The sequence below is a fragment of the Seriola aureovittata genome, chromosome 6 (assembly GCF_021018895.1).
Source record: "Seriola aureovittata isolate HTS-2021-v1 ecotype China chromosome 6, ASM2101889v1, whole genome shotgun sequence".
NCBI lineage: Eukaryota > Metazoa > Chordata > Actinopteri > Carangiformes > Carangidae > Seriola > Seriola aureovittata.
The window spans coordinates 24,647,898-24,668,211 of record NC_079369.1 but is presented as its reverse complement, the minus strand read 5'-3'; the positions used below and the strand labels follow the sequence as shown (position 1 = coordinate 24,668,211).

General features: G+C 41.0%; 3 protein-coding genes across 4 annotated transcripts; all 3 read left to right on the top strand.

Moving 5' to 3' along the window:
- Positions 1-464: 464 nt before the first annotated feature.
- LOC130171292 (leukocyte elastase inhibitor-like) lies at positions 465-7,681 on the top strand. The gene is made up of 7 exons (XM_056379234.1): positions 465-627; positions 2,521-2,709; positions 4,334-4,471; positions 4,566-4,683; positions 4,811-4,953; positions 5,040-5,207; positions 6,101-7,681. The coding sequence occupies exons 2-7, from the start codon at positions 2,542-2,544 to the stop codon at positions 6,506-6,508; spliced, it is 1,143 nt and encodes a 380-aa protein (XP_056235209.1). The 5' UTR covers positions 465-627; positions 2,521-2,541; the 3' UTR covers positions 6,509-7,681.
- A 2,903-nt stretch (positions 7,682-10,584) lies between these two features.
- On the top strand, positions 10,585-11,764 carry LOC130171293 (GDP-L-fucose synthase-like). The gene is made up of 5 exons (XM_056379235.1): positions 10,585-10,730; positions 10,836-10,950; positions 11,077-11,205; positions 11,293-11,366; positions 11,485-11,764. Exons 1-5 carry the CDS (start codon positions 10,603-10,605, stop codon positions 11,747-11,749), a joined length of 711 nt encoding a protein of 236 aa, XP_056235210.1. The 5' UTR covers positions 10,585-10,602; the 3' UTR covers positions 11,750-11,764.
- Positions 11,765-13,014: 1,250 nt separating this feature from the next.
- LOC130171291 (leukocyte elastase inhibitor-like) lies at positions 13,015-20,020 on the top strand. 2 transcript variants are annotated; one of them, XM_056379232.1, is made up of 8 exons: positions 13,015-13,350; positions 13,838-13,886; positions 14,047-14,235; positions 17,803-17,940; positions 18,035-18,152; positions 18,280-18,422; positions 18,509-18,676; positions 19,335-20,020. In XM_056379232.1, exons 3-8 carry the CDS (start codon positions 14,068-14,070, stop codon positions 19,740-19,742), a joined length of 1,143 nt encoding a protein of 380 aa, XP_056235207.1. In that variant the 5' UTR covers positions 13,015-13,350; positions 13,838-13,886; positions 14,047-14,067; the 3' UTR covers positions 19,743-20,020. The 2 variants fall into 2 exon arrangements, with proteins under 2 accessions (XP_056235207.1, XP_056235206.1); XM_056379231.1 differs by lacking the exon at positions 13,838-13,886 and having other exon boundaries at positions 13,017-13,350.
- Positions 20,021-20,314: the final 294 nt, after the last annotated feature.

The following is a 20,314-nucleotide window of genomic DNA, read 5'->3' as shown; positions in this document are numbered from 1 at the left end:
ACCAGGTGTGTCTTAGACAGCACTTAGTTTGGTTGTTGGTTTAATTTTCTAATAATTTCATTAACCTATGGAGAAATACCACTAATGTAATATATCTGGTAATGGATTTTGTTTGACACTGGACATGATTTATACCCCATGTCAGCATATGGTGGCACTGCAGGAAGAAGTCCACTCTGGGGAGGTCAGGGTGATGGGAATGCAGTTGATCCAACTTTAATGTGGGAGATCAGAGTTTGTGCCTTTTAAAACCATAACCACAGTCTTCCCTTAATTTTTCAAGTGCTGTCATTAAACATAAAAAGGGCTTAAACACGTATTTTCACAGCAATGTATAGGCTGCCTTTTCTTTTTCAGTCGACAGTATAATGGGAGTTTTGTGACTGCAGTCACTGACTTATCGCTCAGTCACGCGTCCCACCCACTGCCCACAGTCTGTTCTGTATAAATGAGACGTGCACAACTTCTACCTTCACGCAGAACCAGTCCCGGGGTTTCCCTTCCGTCGGGACTTTTAGTAGTTTTTTTTGTTCGTGTTGTTTTTGCCTCTCTTTAACGTTCGCTTTTTTTCCCCCAACACTCCAACAGAGTGTGTGTGAGCTTCCGTCACTGCGGGAGGAAGATCAGGTAAATAAGAATATGGCTGTGATAGACGCTATAACTTTGTTATGTAGCTTATTCTGACATGATCTGATGTTATTTCACAGCAGCTAGCGCCCTATTTAAAGTTAAAGGCGTGTGCAGGTTCCAGTCGACCACCATCATGAACTCAGCTGTGCACGTTTCACTGAAAATGTTTGACGCCGATTTTGCTTTGAAATGCGTTAAAACAAGTGGCGAATAAAATCTTCATCTGCGTACACACCATCCAATATAACGGAACTGAAATTAATGAATGTCAAGGACTTTACATTACAATGACTACAAGATCCGTGTGACCAGAGTGTCATCAGGCTTCATGTGCATACGTTTTCCTTTTTTTCCTTTGGCGGAGTGATGCACATGAAGGTTTTGCAGGTAGTGAAAGAAAATAAACCAAAAAACCAAAAACAAATGTTATTACAAAGTTTTCAAATTCGACATTTTGCCCTTTAGATAGTAAACCCGCAAGAATCATGGAGAGAGAGCGTAGCGTAAGTTAGTAACTACGGACCCCAGTGCAGGCTATTATGACGGGCCCTTGGGCTCCTCGGTTACAAAGGCACACTCATATGCACACTTACATATGCACACAAAATTAGGCATATATATAAAGTACCAACCACGTGTCGGACTTTACAGTCGGAAAGCGTTACCTAGACTATTGTGTTTGCAAAGTACAGAAGTCAAAGAGAAAGTTATCAGAACCATGGATAGTGCTGTGACAGTCAATATTCTGAAAGTGACAACAAGCACCTGAGTGCAGGGGAGCTGTCCATTTCACTGTGGTGCTGAAATGACCTCAGATTTTTTTCGGGCATTTTTAGTACAATAACCTCACGAATCAGGCAACCGCATTCCTCTTCGACACAGAGGCAAGAGATTATAATAAATAAGATAGAACTGGATTAGCCTACTTATCAACATACAACACCATGTCCCGAAAACTGGCCAGCTACAGCGGCACGCACACAGTTTACCGACAAAAGATGATTATTTAGACTGATGTTAGCTAGCGTGCCTCTAAAGTTACCTGCAGCATGTTTTTTGACACACCACTGAGGGAAGCGTAGATGCTGAGGCAAACTGGACGGATGTACTGTTGCTGCTAGGAGGGGGCTTGCCCGTGGGCTGGCGAGTGTTTGAAAAAAACAACAAACGAATCTAATTTAGGGAGCTTTGCAACCTTCTTGTCTCTCCTGTCTTTTCTTGCAACTACTTTTGTGTTTAAGTGGCATGACTGCTCACTTGGCTTGCCTTGCAGGTGTGCTTAGCTTGTCAGTCTTGACAGATTTTGCGTTTCACCTAGCCGGAGACTTGCCATCTTGTCACATGATCAAATAGAGACTTAAGATTGGGCAACAATATGCACACATTACCCAGCAATCATCATTGCATCTGTATGTGACATGAATACCAAAGACAATAAGAAAACATTCATTTGATTGAATCGTTTTTAATAGTTCCTTCATAGGTTTTATAGTTGTATATGTAGAGTAAGCCTATATACTTTACTCGCTACTGACTCTTTTCAGTAAAATTACTGACACCATGACAAAGGTGGATGTGTACATTTGAGGGTATATATACCAAATCAAAAGTAGAATTATTTCGAGATTGATTTAGTGTCTATACCATCACCCTACATCAAAGTGATAACAACAAGTATCAAATTTTGGGTCACTAGGCAACCGAGGGAACCCCAAGATATGGAGATTAAGCCACAAATTAAATTCCTATATCATTAAAGTAAACGGAGTATAAGTAACTTGAACAGCATTTACACCTTGAATTTACTTCATATTCAATATTGCGATAAGGTTCTCTGAAATGTATGGAATTGAAATGTATGGAATTTCAACTGGCTTTTATTCATCACAGGAAGAGCGAACATCGTCAGCCATGGCCGCCATCAGCAGCTCAAACACAGTTTTCGCCTTGGAGCTGCTGCGTACTCTGAGCCAAGCGGACCCCACTGGGAATATCTTCGTGTCTCCGCTGAGCATCAGCTCAGCTCTGGCCATGGTCTACCTGGGAGCTAGAGGAGACACTGCTGCTCAGATGGCACAGGTAAAACCACTCTGACTCTCTATCACATGCACCTCCTCCATGACACCACGTCATCCCCATGTAAGCGCTGGCCCAGCTGTAAAAAAAGAGGTAATAGGGATTATGAAATTCAGTTCGAGTTCAAGGGATCAGGCCCAGGTGTGTATCTAGGCGCAGACTGAAAGGTGTGTCAGGAGACAGGTGTAGCCTTCTGACGACTGTACTTTGGCCTCCATAAACACTTCTGAAACAGTATATGTAGTGTTCTCTAAAAGGCAGAACACTGTCAAGTCTGGCAGTGCTACATTCAGTTGTGGTTTCCCTTAATAAAACATGTTTGTCTTTTCTTTTTCTTATTTTGATTAATGACTTCTGTGTTGTAAATGTGCCATATTTATCCAAATGGTGAATTTTCATCTGCTTTGCCGCAGTAGGTTAACAATTAATGAATGAATAAACAAAATACATCAACAAGAAATATGCATATATGTCCAAAAGTCTGTGAACACATCAAAATTACACCTTCCTGTGATTGATATAAACTATGGACATTTCTCATGAATGAGGTTTAACGCTGATAATGTGGTGATGAGATCTGGCTTCCAGTTGGCGTTCCAGTTCATCCCAAAGATGCTGGATGGGTTTGAGATCAGGGGACATATTACAGAAATCCTATCCTAAGCCCTAAGATAGGAGGAGTATAAAGATAGGATATGGTTTTTCCCAAGCTGGTATTACAGAAGCAAATCCTAACTGACTTTCCTATCTTACGTCATCCTACCTCATCTCAAGCAAGAAATCCTAAATATTCAACCTTGGTTATCAACTTTTATGTCACCTAGTAACCAGTGCTACTCATTGATTTCTCATTGAAACGTACAAAAGAAAAGGAACAAAAACAACGACGGACACTTAACTGCCAGACAGATGAGTTAGAAGTGTTTCAAGTGTGCAAGTTCCGAGAGTTTAAGATTTTGGGACGTTAGGAATCTTATGTAATCCATTTTTCCTATTTGAAGTTAGGATAAGAACATTGACTCAGGAACTATTCATTTGTAATGACTTTTTTTTCCTAAAACAGCTCCTAACCCTAATTACCATGGTTACCAGACAGCTCAGACAGGGTCTGCAAGTTAGGGAGTTTGTTTGATGCGGCCCCAGGTCTCTGAGCAGGCCAGTCAAGTTCTTCCACACCACACTGAGAAAACCGTTTCTTTATGTCCAAACAAACTGCTGCCACAAATTGGAAGCACACTATTGTCAGACAATTGATTCAACAACTTTAAGGCTGTAATGAAATATGTCACCACTGCTATTTGTCCAATAACTAGAAAAAAGTAGCACAAGGTCAAGTGTAGCATAGCAGTCATTTCCACCACCTGCAACACTTTGGTCACTTGGCTTTTTATGCCTCTGCACCGACGACAGTCAGAGCTGGAGGCATATTGTTTTTGGGTTGTGCATCCATCCGCCATTACTCAAGACTCCACACAGCAATTATGACAGAATTTCACACAAGTGGTTAATATTAATGATTCTGGATAAACAGGGGTGTAATCTGAAACTAGTCTGAGTAGCGGAGGCAGACAACCGTGAGGCGGTAATTCTAGTTTTTTAATGTTGTGTGTCACAAACTTCCACACAGGCCCTGTCATTCAGCTCAGGTGAAGGAGTCCACGCAGACTTCCAGACCCTAATCGCTGACATCAACTCACCATCTGCATCCTACATCCTGAAAACAGCCAACCGTCTTTATGGAGAGAATACGGCCAACTTCCTCACAGTGAGTTTTCACATATCGCAGAAGACGTAGATACTTTGACTGAATCAATAACTTCATAAGACTGAAATGACAAGATGTCATCTCTTCTCTGCAGCAATTCCTTGCAGCCACACAGAAGCACTACCAGGCCGACCTGAAGGCGGTTGACTTCATCGGTTCTCCAGAGGCGTGCAGAGGGGAGATCAACAGCTGGGTCGAGCAGCAGACAGAAAGTGAGAATTTACATCTTAATTGAAACCATAGAATTCACTCCTACAGCTTGTGCAGCAATAAATCACCCCATACTGCTTTCTGTGAGTCAGTGTTCAGGGGTTGGTTGCATTGTCTGTTTCATTCCAGATAAGATTAAAGATCTTCTGAAGCCGGGAACAGTCAGCACAATGACACGACTGGCTCTGGTCAACGCTATCTACTTCAAGGGAAACTGGATGAATCGCTTTGATGAAGCAAACACCAAAGAGATGCCCTTTAAAGTCAACCAGGTGAAAACTAAGCGCACATTTAAATACAGAAAACATTGTTTGACTTGATCCAATCGTCTTAAATATCTGTGTTTCCTGTGTGTCAGAATGAAACCAAGCCGGTCATGATGATGTACCAGAAGAAGAAGCTTCCCTACGAATACTTCCCAGATCACAGTGTGCAGATCCTGGAGCTGCCGTACATGGAGGAAGATCTCAGCATGTTCATTCTGTTGCCTGATGAGTCTGAAGACGGCTCCAACCCTCTGCCGAAGGTACACCACCTAGAAAAGCTGCTATAATAAACCTTTTTATATTAACAAGCTCAGATAATCCCACTGAACACTGCATGTCGAGCACCAAACAGCAGACAGATAAAGTTTGAGACTAGCTGGTGAAGACAGGAACATCTTGGCACTAAAGAGTCAGATATTTTACTCATGAGAAAGTGGACACCAAAATGGTGTGAATACTAGATTTAGGTGTGTGCAAATGCGTGGGTGCAGTTAACTTTTTTAGCTTATTATGAAGTTCTGCCTCCCACAAGTATCCAAAAAAATAAAGAAAAAACCGGGTTGCAAGGGATATTATAGAAGCTTTATTACATAGATTATGAACCATTTATTCTCTTGGAGAATTATAGCATCTATATAATAAATAACATGCAGAATAATGATTTGTTTTCACATCTTCCAGCCCATTTCCTACATTTTTAAAATTATATTTAATCATTCTTTTACCTCGGCAACAGCCAGGGCCAGAAGTAGTATGTTTTCAGGTTGTGCATGTGTACATCACCATTCTCGTGAAGGCGATATATCAGAAACGCCTTGAGGAAATTTCTTCAAATTTGACACATTCACTTGGACTCATGGACGAATTGATTTGAATTTGGTGGTCAAAGGTCAAAGGATGTCATAAAACACATTTTTGGCCATAACTCATGAATCCATTAACTAATTATGACAAAATTTATCACAAATGTCTAACAAGATAAAATGAAGTGATGAAATTTTAAATCCAAAAGGTCAAAGGTTAATTTCATTGTGACATCATAATGTTCTGTAAAAACACTTCTGACCATTATTCAAAGCTGTAACTCAGGAAGGAGAGACTATTTCCTGCAACTAGGATGCTTGGCAGTAATTTTGTATTTGTTCTGTTGCAGCTGGAGAATGAGCTGACACAGGAGAGGCTGGATGAATGGACCAACAGGGAAAACATGGACATCTACTCAGAAGTCAACGTTCACCTGCCAAAGTTCAAGCTGGAGGAAGACTACGAGCTGAACGAGCCTCTGGCTAAACTGGGCATGACGGACGTGTTCTGCTCAGCGAAGGCCGACCTGTCTGGCATGAACGGCAAAGGTGGACTCTTCCTGTCCACGGTGGCACACAAAGCGTTCGTGGAGGTGAACGAGGAGGGCACAGTGGCGGCTGCAGCCACGACTGGCATGGCACAATTCTGTATGTTCAGGGAGCCACGCTTCAATGCAGACCACCCCTTCCTCTTCTTCATCAGACACAACACGACCAAGTCCATCCTCTTCCTCGGCAGGTTCTCGTCTCCTCAGTAGACAGAACCAACAGAGGAAGATGTTGGGCCACTTCAAATAAAAAAAACATCCTTTTATTGAGAGCTTTATCTTCTGCTCTATTTTCATCTGCTCTTGCACTGGAATTATAGATGTAGCTAATAATTAATGAAGAGGTTTGATTATTTGTGATTCAATTAGTGATTTGTAATTTGTGATCTCTGTGATGTTTACAAACACAGCCACACATACATACATACACACACAAACACACTTGCACACACAAACAGGCAAGTGCTACAAACACAGTATCCGGGCAGAAATGAATATAGCTGATTCTTATTGGCTAATTAGACTCATTAGCTCTTACTCTAATTACTCTCAAGTATGAGAGCATGCATGTGTGTGTGTTCATGTCACCTGTTCATCTGAACTCTGTCCTCCAGCTGCACACAGGTGATGCTCGTTAATAGCCTGATTGATGTCTATGAGGGTTACAAACAGACACACATGCACACACACACACACACACCACCATCACCCCCACCTTTCACCCCCTCCACCCCATTTTTATCACTGAAGGTAGGCCGAATAACGGAAACACCTCTGTTATAATGTAATATACACAGTGATCAATTGAATCAACAACTGTCTAAAACTATTTTAATAATAATTTGCCAACTGAGCATATTAGTAATTATCAGGTGTAGACTCCAAAGTGCCTAACTACAATTAATTGGTTGATTTCGTTGCTGTTCTCACCTGTGAACTCATATATCTGGTAACCTAAACATATTCTTTAAATTTATCGTTTTATCATATCACCCTATAACATGATTTACCCCTCTCTCCCATCTGAGTTTCTGTTACAGGAAGCAGTTGTTTACATGCTGTTCAGATCTGCTAGTTACTTTAGCTTTGCAGTTAGCACTAGCTTCTCTCTTTCTCCCTCTCTCTCGCTCGCTCGGTGTGGTGTTGTTGTAACTTCACTGTAGAGGATTGTGATATTTACTACATCTTCAGCGATGTCTGCTGTCTTTAGGCATCGTTCCACTCGCTAACCGGACTAAAATTTACTATAATTAATAATGATCATTTTTTAATGTTATTAGCTGTCATTTTTATTTTTATCATTAGGAGCACTTCAGTTGCCATTACATTACTCGTGTTGTTACTGCCGTTGCTATCACTATTATTAAAATTGCTATCATTGCACGTTCTTGTTCTTTTCATCTGTGCTCTCTCTTGCTCTCTCTCTCTCTCTCTCTCCAACCCAACCGGTCAAGGCAGATGGCCGCCCACCCTGAGTCTGGTTCTGCTCGAGGTTTCTGCCTTTTAAAAGGAAGTCTTTCCTTGCCACTGTCGCCTAGTGCTTGCTGTTGGTGGGAATTGTTGGGTCTCTGTAAATAATATTATAAAGAGAAGGTCTAGACCTGTTCTATTTGGAAAGTGCCTTGAGATAACTTATGTTGTGAATTGGCGCTATACAAATAAAAATTGACTTGACTAACTGGAGCTAACTGCGAACTCTGTCCTGCATCACCCAGTTTTGGGAGACCCTCCACCTCTCCCATTGACTGCATTACAAATTCAGGAACAGGTGTTACTGGGCAGAAATGGCCAAAGCTGATTCTGATTGGCCAAGTAAACTCATTAATTCTTAGCCTTTTAAGTCAGATATGAGTGCAACTGTAAGATAAATTAACACGGTGTATTGGCATGTATTTGCATGTACTTGTGTTTGTGTATTGTTGTGTGGTTCTTTGTGTGTGACAGCTCTACTGGCACACACAACAATACACACACGCACAAACACCATCTGACTTTTTTGATATTAGGTAAAAAGAACTCGCTAGAGGTTCTGTTGGGCAGCTCTACCGCTACACACAAAAACACACACACACACACACACACACACAAATATATATATATTGACAGAAAAACACAAACACCATCTCCACGAATTGGATTACCTTCAAAATAAAAGTCTCAACATGGTTAGAGAAAATTATTGGTTCTGTTCTACAAAACCTTATGCAATTTATACTGCCAAACACAGAAGCAGACACTTTCAAAATAAGAGTCTCAAAAAGGTAAGCGGTAAGGTAGGTCTTAAAAGTTGGATCTTAGAAGCTATCATCTATATGGGGCATGTACATGTGTGTATACATGTCTTGCTATGGTTGTGGGGACAAATTTTGGTTTGAAACCCTCAGTGTGAGGTTATTTATTTTGGCCAGTCGTGACAGCTTCAAAAGGCTTTTTGAGGGACAACTGCAGTGACTGAGGTCAGTGTCAGGATGAGTCTCTACGACATGAATGAAACTCAAAGTAATGTCCTTCATACAGATTGAAATGAGTGAGAAATGAGGAGAAATACACGCACCAAGCAGCAGGCACATTCAAAATTTCTCCAGGAATTTTCTAGTTATTATTAGTGCCACGGGTGCTCAGCTCCGAGGCACCCCTCTACAGCTAGAATAGCTGAGTGGAGTTCCTCGGGGCAAAGCGGTGGCATAGAGGTGCTATGACTTTTGGTGTTAAAATTCCAATTTTTCCCAAAGTTATTCCCAAAATACTGGGAATAATAATGCATTAGGAATGCATTGGAATTTTTTTAAAAACCCACAAAATTTCACCTTTTTTCTGAGTCACCCAGCTCTCTCAAACCTGCACATAGAAATGTGATTCAAACTATAAAACAGAGGAAACTTCTGCTCTCTCCAAAACACCAAACTGTTTTTACATAACATGTAAACTTTTCAAACTATGAGCACTCAAAGGAGGAGTGGAAATCACTTTTTCTTCAAAGTTAGAGTGACAGCATCAGTTGGCTAGAGTGCGTGAAGCAGTAAAAAATAACCTTTATTTTTATTTTTAACTCGAGCTCACGGCCAAACTGTAAAAAGGAGACAAATAATTTTTTCTCAATATGTAGACATAGTTGTTGGGATTCATAAAATGTAACTTTGACAGGCAGGGTCTGCACAAAATTTAAACGGGGTTGCCGAGTCCGGCAGCAATACCTGTCTCACTCTCATTGACACCTAATGTAATCGTCTATTTTTTCAAAAGAATCTCACTCTGTCTTCGCACTAAGCTTACTCACTTATTTTAAGGAATATCTGAATAAAATAGAGACTATAAGAAACTTCTGGCTTCAGTGTCTCTCACGGTGTTTTCGGTTTTTGAAAAGAAGTAACGGTTTTCTCATAATTTGCAATTGTTTGAAGCCAAATTCTGGGCAGATTTTCACATTGCCATGGCAATGGCAGCTCCTGACCTGACCTCTGACAGCCAAGGGCTGCGTGATGTCATCGCTACAGTGACACAGAGAAGATTTTTTACCCTAACCCTAACCCTATCCCGACAGTAGCCCCCGTGGCACTCAAAATTTCCCTGGAATTTTCTAGTTATTATTATTAGCCATCTATCAGTTCTTATCTGGTTGGATGTAGTTTTGCCTCTTTTCTGGTAATTTTGTTTCTCTCTCAGTTTTTCCTGTCTTTGTAGTTTTCTAACTGAGCTCTGTGACTTTCAAATAAGAAATACTAACAGTCACTTCATACCCAAAAGGTCAGGAGCCCCTGGACCTGTGTCCCTTAAGACCTGTTCAGTAATCCATGGGTCAATGTTACAATACTTGATTAATTATGTTGCTAGGAATGTTGTTTTATAAAGCTTGGAAGTACTTACAAAGCTGTGATATAAATGTCAATAAATTCACGTTTTAATAAATTAATGTAGGACTTGATGTTTGTTCTCCATCATTCTTCGACCGGTATGAATGTGTACAAGTCACCATGTTCTCTGTTGTATTAAAAAGGTCTTAAATTTAATTTGCTGAATACTGTAGAAACCCTGTAACTGTTCCTGAGTGAATTGAAAGCCTCAGATCCTCTGGCAGGTCTTTACTTATTGTTTCAAATTCCAGATCAATAACAAAGGGGGACCAGGCCTCTTCGGTCATGGCCCCAAAATTATGGAAGAGCCTACCAAAGGAAGTGCTATATAAAGTTATCATTATTATTATCATTATGGTATCCTGTTTATTTATGTACTATGCTTATGCTCCAGTAAGCATTTTTGTGCTTTGCTTTTTCTAGATGAATGGTCAGGGCAATCACACCACTCCAATGAGGGCGTTGGTGACAGGAGGGTCTGGCTTGGTGGGCAGGGCCATACAGCATGTGGTCAAAGAGGAGAGGGGAGCCAAGGATGGGGAAGAATGGATATTCCTCTCCTCGAAAGATGCCAACCTCATGTGAGAGCCACACCTCTTCTAAATACCACCAATATGTAAACACATGTTTTGGTACTTACAAACTCAAAAACAACTGTTTTCATGCAGTGTATGACCTCTCCTCAGGAACATGGAGGAGACACGGGCAGTGTTTGAGAAACATCGGCCAACTCATGTCATCCATCTGGCTGCTATGGTTGGAGGGCTTTTCAAGAATATGAAGTACAACCTGGATTTTTGGGTATGAGGCAGTTGCTCTTCTGCTATCACTGCTAATAAACCAGTAAGGCTCATGCAGCATTTGCCTGACGGTGGATTTGTGTTATGTTCATCCAATATTCTGACAGTTATTTTCTGTGTCCTCCAGAGGAACAATATCTACATCAATGACAACGTGCTGCAGGCAGCACATGAAGTGGGTGCCGTGAAGGTGGTGTCATGCCTGTCCACCTGCATCTTTCCAGATAAGACCACCTATCCTATCGACGGGACCATGGTGAGAACCTCTTTAATTCACACTTTTGCCACCATGTGTGTTGTTTTGTAAATGCCAACTAACTTCACTTTACTGTCTTTGCACCAGATCCATAATGGTCCACCTCATGAGTCAAACTTTGGCTATGCCTACGCAAAGAGAATGATTGATGTTCACAACAGGTATGTGAACTGAGTCAGTTGGTTTTTTTTCCTGTGAAATCAATCAAATAAATCTAACTAACTGTCTAGTCACATGAATTAGAAGTGTTTGCTGAGTTATGTTGTGTATGTTTCACAGGGCGTATCTCCAGCAGCACGGGCGCTGTTATACAGCTGTGATTCCCACCAATGTGTTTGGTCCTCATGACAACTTCAGCATTGAGGATGGTCACGTGCTGCCAGGCCTCATCCACAAAGCTTACATCGCTCAAAGTAAGTCACATTCTCATACGTGGTGGGTAAGTAGCAAGGCACCAAACAAATCCAATTCATTTTCACGAAGGAAATTGAATCATTATTATTATTTTAAATGTTTAAATTGCATTTTTACCATTTATGAATGACATTGACTGAAGACATTGACGGTGCTTATGTAACAGAGAGCACTGGAGTCCAAAGGACGCCATGAATCAGCCATGTTTTTCATGTTTTGAGTGGTTGCCAAGCTATACCCGTCTGTGACGTGTGGAAGCTCAGTAAATCATACGGACACACCTTTCTACACATCAAGTGTTTCAAAAGAGTGACCTCTTCTCACTCATTGCCGAGGCCCATTATATTTACCCTATAAGCCATTTGCTAAAGTTCATTCACTGTCTAAAATCTTAGTTAGTTGAGTCATTGCTAGCGAGCAGTCCTGGTGGGTTAAATGAGAAATCTGCAACACCAGAAACCACAGGAAATACTCAAATAATGAGACAATAAGATTCCAGGCTTTGATTAAAATTTTAAAGTGATGTTTGACTGCCTGTTTTGAATTAATTGTTCCATGAGCTTTTCCATAAAAAAAAAAAAAAAAAAAAAATTAAAACATAGAAATGCCTGAGGATTCATTTTCACTTGACTCAGAAGTGAAGACACACAGTGTATTTTTAATACGGCAGCTGTGAAAATGTATTTTGTTTATGAAATCTGAAGACCAGTAAAAGTAAATTCATATTCCTGTCTTCTCCCAATTTGATTCCATTATAAACTATGAAATCCACTTTATCTTTCTCTGGTGTCTGTAATACAACTCTAAACCCTGTAGCTATGAGATCTGGGCAGACAGGACATTTTGACAGAATAATTCATGTACACTGTCAGCGCTGAATTTACTACAAATACATAGGTGGAACAATGCTCTGCCACTTTTTTCTCCAAGTGAGGGAGTCGAATATTCTCAGTTCGAATAATCCGATTGAAGTTCAAATACTTTGTAAATGTTTGCCCTGCTCTTCATTGAGATGGTTCAAAAGCAGCATGACACATCTGGCAAGATCAGCATCCAGATGAGTTTATGCCTTTTTAAACCATAACCACAGTCTTCCCTTAATTTTCTAAGTGCTGTCATTAAACATAAAAAGGGTTTATATGTATATGTATGTATTTTGTAGTCTAAATATCTTAACATTTCAGTTTTTGATTAAAAAAAAATTGAAATAAATGAAAAGGGATTCAATTATTCTCCTGCAGAATTATACACCTGACAGTGTAGAGAAAGCCAGACTCTACAAAGTTTGGTCTGTGCCGAGACATAATGGTTGGGGCTCTGCGGGAGGAATATGGAGCAGACTTTGGGTTTGACATAAATCAAAATCATATCATTGCAGTAGTAAGTCACAGCTACCACAGGACTGTGCTAAAGGTTGTGTTAACGTTTTCACAGCAATGTATAGGCTGCAATTTCTTTTCAGTCGTCAGTATAATGGGAGTTTTGTGACTGCAGTCACTGACTTATTGCGCAGTCACGCGTCCCTCCCACTGCCCACAGTCTGTTCTGTATAAATGAGACGTGCACAACTTCTACTTTCAAGAGAAGAAGAACAGTCCCGGGACTTTCACTTCTGATTTTTAGTAGTTTTTTTTTGTTCCAGTTGTTTTTGCCTCTTTTTAACTTTCGCTTTTTTTTCTCCAACACGCTGAGAGTGTGTGTGAGCTTCCGTCACTGCGGGAGGAAGATCAGGTAAATAAGAATATGGCTGTGATAGACGCTATAACTTTGTTATGTAGCTTATTTTGACATGATCTGATGTTATTTCACAGCAGCTAGTGCCCTGTTTAAAGTTAAAGGCGTGTGCAGGTTTATTTCCGGGTGTTCCAGTCGACCACCATCATGAACTCAGCTGTGCACGTTTCACTGAAAATGTTTGACGCCGATTTTGCTTTGAAATGCGTTAAAACAAGCGGCGAATTAAATCTTCATCTGCGTACACACCATCCAATATAACGGAACTGAAATTAATGAATGTCAAGGACTTTCGATGTAGCATTACAATGACTAGAAGAACCATGTGACCAGAGTGTCATCAGGCTTCATGTGCATACGTTTTCCTTTTTTTCCTTTGGCAGAGTGATGCACATGAAGGTTTTGCAAGTAGTGAAAAAAACAACCAAAAAACAAAACAAATGTTTATTACAAAGCTTTTTAAATTTGACATTTTGTCTTTTAGATAATAAACAATCATGGGGGGAGAGCAAAGAGGAAGACACTTACCATAAGTCAGTACACCTTAAACTTACTTCATATTCAATCTGGCTATGAGGTTCAAGTGTGTTTTAAGATAAGAACACATGTGAAATAAACACATGGGTGTATCTGTGTTTTTATTAAAGTCTCTCTGAAATGTTTGGAATTTCAACTTGCTTTTATTCATCACAGGAAGAGCGAACATCGTCAGCCATGGCCGCCATCAGCAGCTCGAACACAGTTTTCGCCTTGGAGCTGCTCCGTACTCTGAGCCAAGCGGACCCCACTGGGAATATCTTCGTGTCTCCGCTGAGCATCAGCTCAGCTCTGGCCATGGTCTACCTGGGAGCTAGAGGAGACACTGCTGCTCAGATGGCACAGGTAAAACCACTCTGACTCTCTATCACATGCACCTCCTCCATGACACCACGTCATCCCCATGTAAGCGCTGGCCCAGCTGTAAAAAAAGAGGTAATAGGCATTATGAAATTCAGTTCGAGTTCAAGGGATCAGGCCCAGGTGTGTATCTAGGCGCAGACTGAAAGGTGTGTCAGGAGACAGGTGTAGCCTTCTGACGACTGTACTTTGGCCTCCATAAACACTTCTGAAACAGTATATGTAGTGTTCTCTAAAAGGTAATACGCGGTCAAGTTTGGCAGTGCTACATTCAGTTGTGGTTTCACTTCACAAAACCTGCTTTTGAAAAAACACAGTAAATCCTTAGAGTTGTCTTTTTTTCTTTTTTCTTTTTAATTTTGATTAATGACTTCTGTGTTGTAAATGTGCCATATTTATCCAAATGGTGAATTTTCATCTGCTTTGCCGCAGTAGGTTAACGATTAATGAATGAATAAACAAAATACATCAACAAGAAATATGCATATACAGTGGTGGCCAAAATTATTAGAACACTTGGCATATTTAAGAGGTTTCAGTTGTTTTTGTTGAATTGGCCATTAAAATACCAGTCATCATCATGCTCTATAAACCATAGAATAGAGCCATCATAAGGAGATTTAGGTAATTTTCCTTACAAAAAACAAGCTAGGCCTATGTCACTATCAATGTCACACAATCATGTTCCTTCACAGAAGAAGCCAAATTACTTGTGTAATCATTGTCAGGTGTGATCGTGGTTAAATTGATGGTGATGCAAGAGTCAGCTGTGCTCATTAAGTGATTGGTAACATCAGGGTTTTGTCACTGAGGCCACACCACCAATTGGTATAAATTCAAAGCCTCTAGAAGTAGTTTTGAAGCACATGTTGCTCTTTGAACATGGCTAAGGTGAAGAAGGGTTCGAATAAAGGCCCTTTTTGATGCTGGCTGGAGTTACCGCCGCATAGCCAAGGACTTCAGATGCAGTCCAAGCACTGTAAAGTACACTTTAGACCGCCATTATGCCACCAATTCACACCAGAACCGAAAGGGGCGAGGAAGAAAAAAATAAACTTTCAGACAGACAAGTGAAGCATCTCAAAATTCTGTCTTAAGGACCAAAGAAAGACCTCACAAGAACTGTGTGACGAGATCAACACCACAATGACTAATGGTGCAACAGTGTCTTCAAGAACTGTGCGTCTGAAACTGGGAGAAGAAAGACTTGTTGGCAGAATAGCAGCAAAGAAACCATTACTGAAAGAGAAAAATAGAGTGAAACGCCTGAAATTTGCAAAAGAGCACAAGAAATAGACAAAGGAAGATTGGTACAAAGTGTTGTGGACTGATGAGTCCAAGTTTGCACAGTTTGGCAACAAGCGAAGAGTGTATGTTTGACGGAGGGAGGGGGAGAGATATAAAAATGAGTGTCTCTTGCCAACAGTTAAACACGGAGGGTGTAGTATTATGGTGTGGGGCGCCATTTCAGCCTCAGGAACTGGTGACTTGATGGCATCATGGATAGGAAAGTATACCACAACATTCTGGCGAGGCACGGAGTATCATCTGGGAGTCGTCTTATTGGGCCTGGATTTATTTTCCAAGAGGACAATGACCCTAAACATTCTTCTAACTCTTGCCGGAACTACCTGCGACAGAAGGAATCTGCTGGAACATTGAGAATGATGGACTGGCCCCCTCAAAGTCCACACCTCAACCCCATCGAGCAAATTTGGAGCGAGTTGGAAAATAAACTGGACAGATCTATTGTACATTCAAAGGAAAGCATTTGGCTTGAGTTGCAGAAGGCATGGGATAACATTTGTGTTGAATTTCTCAGGAAATATATTGACATACCAGATATTAAAGTTAACATTGGATAAAAACAGTAGGACTCACTTCATCTGATATTTGTTGTATTCAGAACAACCATCTGCATGTTTAGTGAACATTGTGAAATGAAATCATGTTTTGGAGGCAAAAAAACAGGTCAATATTTTCAGATCTGTCAGGTGTTCTAATAATTTTGGCCACCACTGTATGTCCAAAAGTCTGTGAACACATCAACATTACACCTTCCTGTGATTTTGTGTGTGTGTGTGTGTGTGTGTGTGTGTGTGTGTGTGTGTGTGTGTGTGTGTGTGTGTGTGTGTGTGTGTGTGTGTGTGTGTGTGTGTGTGTGTGTGTGTGTGTGTGTGTGAGAATAAACTATGGACATTTCTCATGAATGAGGTTTAACGCTGATAATGTGGTGATGAGATCTGGCTTCCAGTTGGCGTTCCAGTTCATCCCAAAGATGCTGGATGGGTTTGAGATCAGGGGACATATTACAGAAATCCTATCCTAAGCCCTAAGATAGGAGGAGTATAAAGATAGGATATGGTTTTTCCCAAGCTGGTGTTACAGAAGCAAATCCTAACTGACTTTCCTATCTTACGTCATCCTACCTCATGTCAGGCAAGAAATCCTAAATATTCAATCCAACATTGGTTATCAACTTTTATGTCTGTTACCTAGTAACCAGTGCTACGTTTCTCTTCTTATCTTGCTGAGCTTTGTTTAGATTTCTCATTGAAACGTAAAAAACAAAAGGAACAAAAACAATGTAGGACACTTAACTGCCAGACAGATGAGTTAGAAGTGTTGGTAACATCTGTAGAAAAACACAAAGATGTTCTTTTTGAGATGAGAGAGTGAGCTAAGATGAGCTAAGCATTTTGTCATCAAACTGCAACACATCATTGGGGTCTGTCATGAGCAAGTTGTGACTTTTCGTTGGTTGTGTAAAAGCAATAAAAGAACAGCATTATGGATTAACATGTTAGTTAAGTGATGGAAAAGTGAAACTTATAGGACAAGTTAATGGTTTTCCTAAAGTTCCGAGAGTTTTTTTAAGATTTCGGGACGTTAGGAATCTTATGTAATCCATTTTTCCTATTTGAAGTTAGGATAAGAACATTGACTCAGGAACTATTCATCTGTAATGACTTTTTTTTCCTAAAACAGCTCCTAACCCTAATTACCATGGTTACCAGACAGCTCAGACGGGGTCTGCAAGTTAGGGAGTTTGTTTGATGCGGCCCCAGGTCTCTGAGCAGGCCAGTCAAGTTCTTCCACACCACACTGAGAAAACCGTTTCTTTATGTCCAAACAAACTGCTGCCACAAATTGGAAGCACACTATTGTCAGACGATTGATTCAACAACTTTAAGGCTGTATTGAAATATGTCACCACTGCTATTTGTCCAATAACTAGAAAAAAGTAGCACAAGGTCAAGTGTAGCATAGCAGTCATTTCCACCACCTGCAACACTTTGGTCACTTGGCTTTTTATGCCTCTGCACCGACGACAGTCAGAGCTGGAAGCATATTGTTTTTGGGTTGTGCATCCATCCGCCATTACTCAAGACTCCACACAGCAATTATGACAGAATTTCACACAAGTGGTTAATATTAATGATTCTGGATAAACAGGGGTGTAATCTGAAACTAGTCTGAGTAGCGGAGGCAGACAACCGTGAGGCGGTAATTCTAGTTTTTTAATGTTGTGTGTCACAAACTTCCACACAGGCCCTGTCATTCAGCTCAGGTGAAGGAGTCCACGCAGACTTCCAGACCCTAATCGCTGACATCAACTCACCATCTGCATCCTACATCCTGAAAACAGCCAACCGTCTTTATGGAGATAATACGGCCAACTTCCTCACAGTGAGTTTTCACATATCGCAGAAGACGCAGATACTTTGACTGAATCAATAACTTCATAAGACTGAACTGACAAGATGTCGTCTCTTCTCTGCAGCAATTCCTTGCAGCCACACAGAAGCACTACCAGGCCGACCTGAAGGCGGTTGACTTCATCGGTTCTCCAGAGGCGTGCAGAGGGGAGATCAACAGCTGGGTCGAGCAGCAGACAGAAAGTGAGAATTTACATCTTAATTGAAACCATAGAATTCACTCCTACAGCTTGTGCAGCAATAAATCACCCCATACTGCTTTCTGTGAGTCAGTGTTCAGGGGTTGGTTGCATTGTCTGTTTCATTCCAGATAAGATTAAAGATCTTCTGAAGCCGGGAACAGTCAGCACAATGACACGACTGGCTCTGGTCAACGCTATCTACTTCAAGGGAAACTGGATGAATCGCTTTGATGAAGCAAACACCAAAGAGATGCCCTTTAAAGTCAACCAGGTGAAAACTAAGCGCACATTTAAATACAGAAAACATTGTTTGACTTGATCCAATCGTCTTAAATATCTGTGTTTCCTGTGTGTCAGAATGAAACCAAGCCGGTCATGATGATGTACCAGATGAAGAAGCTTCCCTACAACTACATCCCAGACCACAGTGTGCAGATCCTGGAGCTGCCGTACATGGAGGAAGATCTCAGCATGTTCATTCTGTTGCCTGATGAGTCCGAAGACGGCTCCAACCCTCTGCTGAAGGTACACCACCTAGATACTACACCTCAGATAATCCCACTGAACACTACATGTCGAGCACCAAACAGCAGACAGATAAAGTTAGAGACTAGCTGGTGAAGACAGGAACATCTTGGCACTAAAGGGTCAGATATTTTACTCATGAGAAAGTGGACACCAAAATTGTGTGAATACTAGATTTAGGTGTGTGCAAATGCGTGTGTGCATCACAGCCAGGGCCAGAGGCAGTATGTTTTCAGGTTGTACATGCGTACATCACCATTCTCGTGAAGGCGATATATCAGAAACGCCTTGAGGAAATTTCTTCAAATTTGACACATTCACTTGGACTCATGGACAAATTGATTTGAATTTGGTGGTCAAAGGTCAAAGGTCAAGGTCACTGTGACATCATAATGTTCTGTAAAAACACTTCCGACCATTATTCAACGCTGTAACTCAGGAAGGAGAGACTATTTCCTGCAACTAGGATGCTTGGCAGTAATTTTAGTTTAACATGAAACTGCATTCATCAAACAATGAGTCCAGTTTAGCAAAGACAAGACCACAACAGCTCTCTAACTATAGGATTGAATGAGCATCTCCCAAGCTAATGCTTACAGCATCTTAATATAAACACGAGTTTGAGAGATACAATAAAAAAGTATTTGTTCTGTTGCAGCTGGAGAATGAGCTGACACAGGAGAGGCTGGATGAATGGACCAACAGGGAAAACATGGACGTCCACTCAGAAGTCATCATTCACCTGCCAAAGTTCAAGCTGGAGGAAGACTACGAGCTGAACGAGCCTCTGGCTAAACTGGGCATGACGGACGTGTTCTGCTCAGCGAAGGCCGACCTGTCTGGCATGAACGGCAAAGGTGGACTCTTCCTGTCCACGGTGGCACACAAAGCGTTCGTGGAGGTGAACGAGGAGGGCACAGAGGCGGCTGCAGCCACGGCTGGCATGGTAGCATTCTGTATGTTGAGGGAGGAACACTTCACAGCAGACCATCCCTTCCTCTTCTTCATCAGACACAACACGACCAAGTCCATCCTCTTCCTCGGAAGGTTCTCGTCTCCTCAGTAGACAGAACCAGCAGAGGAAGATGTTGGGCCACTTCAAATAAAAAAACATCCTTTACCTTATCTTCTGTGATGTTTTGCTAATTAAACTGTATTTTTATCTGTTTTTGCGCTGGAATTATAGATGTAGCTATTAATTAATGATGAGGGTTGATTGTTTGTGAATCAATTAATGATTTGTAATTTTGGTTTTAAAATTGGAATGAGTCTAAGGGATAGGCCACTTATGTAATATTTTGCCTTTGTTAGTAAAAAATAAAGTGAATACATTGTAAAAATGGAGACGGAGTTTTCATGAGTTTCTTCAGTACACAGTTGACTTTTTCAAATGTCATTTTCAGTGTGTAAAGCAGCACTAGTATCAAGATCTCACCTGGTGGAAGGAGCATAGTTTTTATATAAAAAGCTCCAAATCACAACAGACAGTTATCTCAATGCACTTTTCAAATAGAGCAGGAGTAGGAGCAAGCACTTGGTGACAGTGGCAAGGAAAATCTTTGAGCAGAACAGTCAGGGTGAGTGGCCATCTGCCTCAGACATTTGGGGGGAGAGAGAGAGAGCATAATGATGAAGATA